The sequence below is a fragment of the Oreochromis aureus genome, linkage group 20, assembly GCF_013358895.1.
Source record: "Oreochromis aureus strain Israel breed Guangdong linkage group 20, ZZ_aureus, whole genome shotgun sequence".
Lineage (NCBI taxonomy): Eukaryota > Metazoa > Chordata > Actinopteri > Cichliformes > Cichlidae > Oreochromis > Oreochromis aureus.
In genome coordinates, this window is record NC_052961.1 from 6,320,368 (window position 1) to 6,328,558 (window position 8,191).

Sequence of the window (8,191 nt, forward strand, 5' to 3'; positions counted from 1 at the left end):
ATGCTGGTGGTAAGTTGTGTGTGTGTGTGTGTGTGTGTGTGTGTGTGTGTGTGTGTGTGTGTGTGTGTGTGTGTGTGTGTGTGTGTCAGAATACAATACTGATATTTACTGATACAAAAACAATATTGATATTTTCATGTGATAGGACATATTTGTCTTTGATATTTGTGAGGTTTAACACCTTTGCATTAACAACAGTGTTTGTTAGTCCATCATTTAGCATAATTCTTGTTTTTGTACATTTTTAAATCCCGTTTCTATAATATTGTAGGAATAACCACTGCTATAACATTGTCTTCTGTGTAGCTCAGATTACATTTCTCCTTACTTACAGCCCATGCAGTTATGCGAGCAGGCGGAGGCATTACTGCTAATGCAGCTGGAGCACTTGAGATGATCGATACCTTTGATCGGCCTGGCAGAGCTTTTACTGAGGAAACTTTTGCTCGGGCTGGAACATTTGCAGATGCGTTTGAGGACAAACCAGGGAAACGTCTTCCCAAAGCTGGAGCGTATGCTGAAGCGGGAGTGGGGCACGCCCGTGCTGAATGGAGCGTCTTTGATGCAGAGGCCAAAGGACCCAATGCCAGCGCAGGAGCTGGAGCCTCTGTGGCCTCTGGTGCCCAAGCCTTTGCCAGAGCAGAAATAGCCAGTGCTTCGGCCTCTGCTGGTCCATTAAAAGCTACAGTTGGTCTGGGATTAGACACAGGAGTGGGAGTTAGTCCCACAGGTTTCGAAGCCAAGGTGCTGGGAACAGGTATCTCCTTTGGTCGCAAAATGAGCATTTCTCTGTTTGGCACTGGTTTTGAATTCAATCTGTGGTAAACTGTGCCCAGTACAGATCTTTCTAAACTGTGCAGTGCCTTATCTTAAAACAACAAGGCCTCAAATCTCCAGTCACCCCTGAGAGACTTTTCTTAATATGCCGACAAAAACAAAGTTTAGCACCATTAGTGCCACCAGAGCAGATACCAGGTTTGTTCTTGAGATTTCACTCATTGTTTAACACACAGGAAGCACAGGTCATCCCTCCGATCTTTATGTATGTATGTATGTGTATACACACACACACACACACACACGCGCGCGCGCACGGATGTGACACCGAGCTGCATGTCAGGTAAACATCCAGGGGCGATTGTAATAATTATAATAATAATTACAGTAAATGGACAGGCGTGCACTGAGATTTTGGACACTTTTCTCTTTCCATGGATGGAAGGTAGATTTATTAAGAAGTATATTTGTCTAGACAATAAAAATGCTCATGTTTTTCTTCCAAACTGACATAATGACTCAGTGATGTGTCCCGCAAACACACTCAATGCTAAGCCAAATAAAAATTTATGATAGAAATTGGAAAAAAAAACAGTCATGACAATGCAAATTCTCTGTCAGTTTCTATTTAAGAAAGCTGGAAATAACTTTAATGAGAATAAATAACTTGACTGAGAACCTTCACAGACAGATTTATTGAGAATATTATTTTCTGATTAGTGAGGTTTGAGATTTTTGCTGAGGATTTTTTTCCTTCTCCTTGATCTGGAAAACAAATGTGCCAGTAATTAAAATAATTTATCCTCCAACTTTCACGAAGCTGGAAAGTTCATGTACTATAGCAAAAATAGATTTGTGTCATATCTTTGTTTTGGTTTTTTGCTACAGATTAAAAAGGCAAACATCCATCACGTGAGGTTATTTTCCATAATTTTTAAACACTTTCACACTCAGATTAGTCAAACTTGTCATCTTTATTGTACTGTAGTCAGTTTTTACATTCACATAAAAATTTGAGAAAACGGTCAGTGATTCCTGACAGACATATTTACAGTGTGCAGATTCTTACAATGTAAATACAGCCACAAAGACAAACATGCAAGACTTGTTCTATGATTAAACTCAGCAGCCTGTTCTCACACTGTAGATACTGTCAGATACGCACAATGTTACGTATGATTCATAGCAAGAGTCGGACCCGTTCAGGACCACCTGGCGTCACGTTTAAAGGCACTCGGGCACTTTTTTTCTCTGCGTATGGATTTCTGTGTGTTTTAGCTCCAAACCTAAATGAGTAGCTAGAAGTTACCAGTGAGTGAACACAAAATTTAAAGTGGAAAATGCTAAACTACCATACGGGAAACAAACCGCACCCCTCCTGGTTTCTCACACTCATCACATCGAACTACATATTTCATGTATCTTTGTGACGCCGGCGGCTTCTGATAAAACACTGAGATGAGAACGGCTCAGGGCTGCATGCGAATGGCTCCGTCCAGTCTAATGACCTCCCCATTGATCATGGGATTCTCAACCAGGCATGTGACCAGGTGAGCAAACTCAGCGGGGTCACCCAGGCGCGAGGGGAAGGGAAAAAAAAACTGCTAGTTGAACGAACTAGACGAACTTTGGCACCATTTCTTCATAACACTGTACCTTGCACTTTGACCTTCCTGCCGTATGTGCAGCTGCTGCTGTGGAGCATTTTAACCCAAAACAATCTTTACCTACATCTAACCCAGTGCCATTGTTGCTTAAGTCTAACAAAACAATAACTGAAAACATGTTAAAGGAACTAAACCTTTATGGCAGGAACACTGAATATAAAGTAGCCAGTCGCCATAAAGAACATAAATAACATACATAACTTCTGTCTGATCACAGACATTTCATAGGAAATTTAACTGTCATTCAAATGTTATAATTAAAGAAAAAAGAGACATGAATTCAGGTCTTTGCTGCAATAATGTAAACTACTTTCTGTCCTTCATACAGGAGGTATATGGACCATTATTCTACAAATAAACCTCTTTATATGAGAGATGCAGTCAGTGTTTCCTCAGTGTTTGCTGGGATCAGTCATTCGGTGTTTGCAGTCTACATCAGGAGACCCATTACATCAAAATGCCACAGGTTTCCCTGCATATAAACATTTTGTCACCCACCAAAGAGGTTTTTGTTTTCCCCATGAAGAAAATCACAGTGATCACCTGTGATAAAACACTTTTAACAGGATGTTTAACCAGGATTTCATACAGCATATCATAGACTTTTGTGTATCAAATATCCAGAGATGATAAGAAACTACACAGGCTTCCGTGAAGTAAGGTGACACAGACTCATTGTGCTTTTGTTGGCAGACCGTCTCCAGAGAACCAGGAAAAACCTGATTTATAAACTACTGGAAAAAAAAAGTTTTAAACAACTTTTTTAAATTATCTTGTTTCTTTTGATGGTGCAAGTAAACAAAAAGAGGGGGCTGAACACAAATGCGCGCACCTTCATTTAGTCTTCAGACCTCTAACTGAGAACCGGAGGTCAGCTGGGATGGCTGAAGGGGGAGCTATCAGCATGTTTGCTAACCTGCAGGTATGCTAGCCGGGCACTCAGACTTATGGACTATAAAGAGAGCGTGCACGCCGGAAGTACCAGAAAAACTAGCACAAATCGAAACAGATGTAATATGAAAGTCTAACGCGTCACATTTCCTCAGAAGAAAAGAAAACGGCGAGGCAGCGCGGAGATATTTCATATTTTTTCTGCTCCTCACCTTCACACAGCGAATATTCGCCATTGTGGACAGGACTCGGCTGACGTCATGCCAAAGATCGTGTATGTATGAGAGAGGCTGTGACGGATGAAGACAAGCTGAGTTTTTTACTAGGGCTGGGTATCGTCACTGATTTCTAGAATCGATTCGATTCTGATTCACAAGGTCCCGATTCGATTCGATTAGAGTCGGGGAAATTTTGCCTCAGACAGCCAGAAATATTATAATTCTGATCATTTATCAGCACATATCCACATTTTTATATCTATAAAAGAACGCTGATACTTGTGAGACTTTATCAGTAGATGCCTTTGTGTCAAAGTAACAGAACATAAAACACAGAAAAACAGGAAGGAGATTTTCCTGGCCTGTCTTTTTATAGCAGATAACCTTAAAAATATTCTGCAGTAGAACAAAAACGGAAAAAACCGTGACTCAACATATGAAATTACCCAAAGTTACAGAAGTTTTATTAGAGACAAGTGTTTTCCGATTTGTCATAATTTTAAAAAGTTTACAATTCTTCAGTATTGAACAGCAGAAATGAGGCTTCCTTGCCGGAAGTCATTAAAAAAAAAAACAGCGGCCAACAGCGCTGTAGACAACGGTAGAATGGTGGGTAATAAGCAAGCGAGTAATGCAGAAAATTGAGAATTTTAGATAGGAAACTGTTCTTAAAGTACACTGAGAGAGAGAGAGAGAGAGAGAGAGAGCTGTACAGGGAGTGTGGTTTTATCGTGGTGGAGACAAAACAGCAGAAGTAAGAGGGAATTCATGACGATGTTTATGTGAAGCAAAATGTGAAGCTTAAGATCTTCTTTTGCTGCTGGTTCAGTCGAATTTGGTTGGAGAGAGACAAAGCCTACAGCTTCAGAATCACAAAGCACAGACCCGAAGCATCAAAATCAGTGTGCTGTCAGCTTTCAGCCCAGACGGCGTGTCCATGTATGTGCTGTCAGGTGAGAAAGCCGACATCTCACTGATTCCGATGCGTCGAGTCCGCACTTTGTGTTTACGTCTTTTTTCGGAATCCGTTTACCTGCTCTCGTTTGCTGTTTTAGCTGTTTGGTGGTTGTTTAAAATAGTTTTGTGAGGTTTAACCTGAGATTCTGGCCTTTCTGGCAAAATACATTTATATTTAAAAATCGATTCAGGATGAATCAATATCACTTTATTAAAGCTAAAATCGATTTTAATCGATTATTGAAACCCACCCCTACTCTTTACTGTTACTTAACTGCTTTAAGGTTTGTGTATCTTGTGTTTTTCAAGTTTAGTCAGTTAGTCTGGTCTCGGTTTCATGTTTTGCCTTTTATGTTAACATTGCAGCTTCAATAAACGTCTCGCTTTCTGTTCAGCTTTATTACTTTAAAATGTGTGTAGAACATTAATCAATAATGAATAAATTGTTTAAAAAACAAAACTTGTGTCAGAGTGGAAATATATTTGGGCCTGACTATATTTACATATAAATTTGTTGGGATTATTTGAAGTTAAATCAGGCCAAGCATGAGTCTGATGAGCATTTTTGCAATTTCGAAAAAATAATACTAAGCTAATGAAATTTCTCTTGTTTTTTTCAGATATGGATGCTGAGGGTAAGTGATGTAATGTGGCAGTCCTACAGTCATTTTCAGAGTGTCTTTTAAAACTAAAATAGTGGTAAGGTGTGCAGTGAGGAGTAAGAGACAAGAGAAAATAGGAGTAGAGAGATACGAGAAGAAAACACGAAGTTAGGAAGCTGTTTGAGAGGAGTAGAAGTTACATGTATGACATGTACAAGTACAGTGGGATGCAAAAGTTTGGGCAACCTTGTTAATAGTCATTATTTTCCTGTATAAATCGTTGGTTGTTACAATAAAAAATGTCAGTTAAATATATCATATAGGAGACACACACAGTGATATTTAAGAAGTGAAATGAAGTTTATTGGATTTACAGAAAGTGTGCAATAATTGTTTAAACAAAATCAGGCAGGTGCATAAATTTGGGCACTGTTGTCATTTTATTGATTCCAAAACCTTTAGAACTAATTATTGGAACTGAAATTGGCTCAGTAAGCTCAGTGACCCCTGACCTACATACACAGGTGAATCCAATAATGAGAAAGACCACGCCCCGCCACAATTAGTTTATTTCTTACTGTGTGTGTGTGTGTGTGTGTGTTGATCATACATTTTAAACCAAGGCTTACAAGTTTAAGTACAACAGTGAAGACTCTTATCAAAAATAACCTAACACTCCATCCTGTTTGTCGTTTTGTACTTAAATTTACAGTTATGCACCCCTTGTGTTTGACAGTTTCAGTGTAGGCTTAGCAATTATCTTACTTCTCATTGATCTCACACACAGTAAACAGTATCCTTCAAGTAAACAATGAATGTCAACAGTCAAAAACAGGAATTAACATTTCCAAAATCATATGCCACCACAGTCCAGACATCAACCAATCTATCCAGCCTTGTGGTGCATCTCCTCTCGGTGTGTAAATCACACATGTCTCTGCAAAGTGGTTAAGGTCTGCAGTGCTCCATAAATGTCTCTTCCAGTTGTATCCTTGTCCATCATTGTCCATGAGGCCAGAGTCCAAATGTATGTAGAGATGGGCATTCAAACACACCAGTTGGTTTTGTTATTTGCCCATGTGGCTTCAAAGCTGTAGGCCTGGTCAACAGCCTCCTCACTGTGGGTTGGACCAGCACTTCCTTGTCAACTCCCAAATCTTCTCACTTTAAGCATTCTTACTGTGGGGGGAACAAAGCCACCTGGTGAATCATCTGCATTTACGACTCCTCTACTGTCCTTTCATCTCTGCAGAAATTTTTTTTGAAAAGGAAATGGGATCCAGTTGTTTTGTTTTTCTGCTGTTATGCTCTTCTCCCTGCTGATGAGTCATGGCCACGCCCATGGCTCAAAATTTCAACCAGCTTGAACCACCTTAAACCTGTAGCCACACTATCATTACTGCCTGTAAGACCAAATCTAAGTTAAAACAAACTTCACAATTGCAAACAACTGTAGATCATAGGAGTAATGAAGTATTCAGCATCACAGAGACAAGTGTCAATGCAGTTTATTTCCGAATCATCAAAGCCACTCCCACATCCAGATCTAGCCCACACATGGGCCAGCACAAGGCCTACCTCTCTTTCACTTTCTGTTTCGTCTTCCCACTCACACACATAAATAGGGTGCGGTGCGCAAGTGTGTGCTGTCTGGTATTCATCTTTGTCTCCCTAGCTGCGCGCAGCATCCTATCAAGAAAGCAACCATATTCAAGTAAGTAGTCATTTAAGTCAACGTCATTTGGCAACATGTATGTATTTATTTAATATTTCATGTCAAATTATGATATTGGTACATTATATTTTTATTGACTGATTTGTTGCATCTTTTTTCATATTAGACCGCTTTTCCTGAAGATGGCAGGTAAGAACACTTAATCTAAATGTGTCCTTTAAGGATATTTAGGAAAAATCTTTAATTTCATTTTATCTGAACTGAAAATTAAATTAGATCTCTTTAACGTGATATCAAATTTTAAGCTTTAAAATAAACTATATGTACAACATAGTGGAACAAAGTACCATGTCATAGAAATACTGAAAGCATCCAACATTTTAAATGTACTTAAGCAAAAGTAATCCTCCTCCTCATTGCAGGCCAAGCAGTCCAGTTAACACGTAAAGACCTTGTGGAACCTGGACTACTGGGGAGTGTCAATAACGTGAATCGGTCCGGAAATGCTTTTGCCGCTGGTACCTACGCGGGAGCTGACGCATTTGCAGATGGATTGGACAAAGCAGGATTGGATGCTGCTGCAGGAGCGTATGCTGCTGCGGGACTGGGCTGTGCACGTGCTGAATGGAGCGTTTTTGATGCCGAAGCCAAAGGGCCTAATGCCAGTGCAGGAGCAGGAGCTTCTCTGTCATCTGTGAGTGCCAAAGCCTTCGCCAGAGCAGAAATAGCCAGTGCTTCAGCCTCTGCTGGTCCAGTCAAAGCTACAGTTGGTCTGGGATTAGACACAGGAGTGGGAATTGGTGTAACAGGAGTGGAGGCCAAAGTGCTGGGAACAGGTATCTCCTTTGGTCGCAAAATGGGCATTTCTCTGTTTGGCACTGGTTTTGAATTCAATCTGTGGTAAAATGTGCCCAGTAAAGATCTTTCTAAACCGTGCTCTGCCTTGTATTAAAACAACAAGGCCTTGAATTTGCATATAATTAATAAATTATCATGACATCTCCAATCACTCCTGAAAGATTTTTCTTAATATGTGTTGTTGCTGGTGATAAAAACATTAAAATTGATAAATGATATTGTGTGTGTTTATTTTTATTGCTTTCAGATTTAATATTCTTATATGGGCACCAGTGTTGGTCAAGTTACTTGAAAAAAGTAATCAGTAACTAATTACTGATTACGTCCCCCCAAAAGTAATCCCGTTACTTTACTGATTACTTATTTTCAAAAGTAATTAGTTACTTAGTTACTTAGTTACTTTTTAAAAACACAATTTACAACCTGAATAGGTGATAAAGCGATAGATCTTTCAGCCCAATTCTACTTTTTCTGCATAATCCATCATACAAAATGTAATCAAATGGAAATGTCTCTTTTTAAAATTTGTTTATTAGTTTTAATCTT

The 8,191-nt window shown here is 39.4% G+C and overlaps 1 protein-coding gene across 2 annotated transcripts; it reads left to right on the top strand.

Annotated features, from left to right (window-relative positions):
- Nucleotides 1–829: 829 nt before the first annotated feature.
- On the top strand, nt 830–7,863 carry LOC120435186. Of its 2 annotated transcripts, none has more exons than XM_039604253.1 (5): nt 830–3,609; nt 5,131–5,145; nt 6,738–6,826; nt 6,954–6,976; nt 7,210–7,863. In XM_039604253.1, exons 2-5 carry the CDS (start codon nt 5,137–5,139, stop codon nt 7,689–7,691), a joined length of 603 nt encoding a protein of 200 aa, XP_039460187.1. In that variant the 5' UTR covers nt 830–3,609; nt 5,131–5,136; the 3' UTR covers nt 7,692–7,863. The 2 variants fall into 2 exon arrangements, with proteins under 2 accessions (XP_039460187.1, XP_039460186.1); XM_039604252.1 differs by having other exon boundaries at nt 830–3,366.
- The last annotated feature ends 328 nt before the right edge of the window (nt 7,864–8,191 follow it).

Excerpts from the sequence above, each read along its gene's own strand:
- LOC120435186 (XM_039604252.1), top strand. The coding sequence starts at position 3,325 with ATGGCTGAAGGGGGAGCTATCAGCATGTTTGCTAACCTGCAG. Across the intron at positions 6,827-6,953 it reads AAGAAAGCAACCATATTCAA|ACCGCTTTTCCTGAAGATGG; the intron begins GTAAGTAGTCAT and ends TTTTCATATTAG. Across the intron at positions 6,977-7,209 it reads GCTTTTCCTGAAGATGGCAG|GCCAAGCAGTCCAGTTAACA; the intron begins GTAAGAACACTT and ends TCCTCATTGCAG.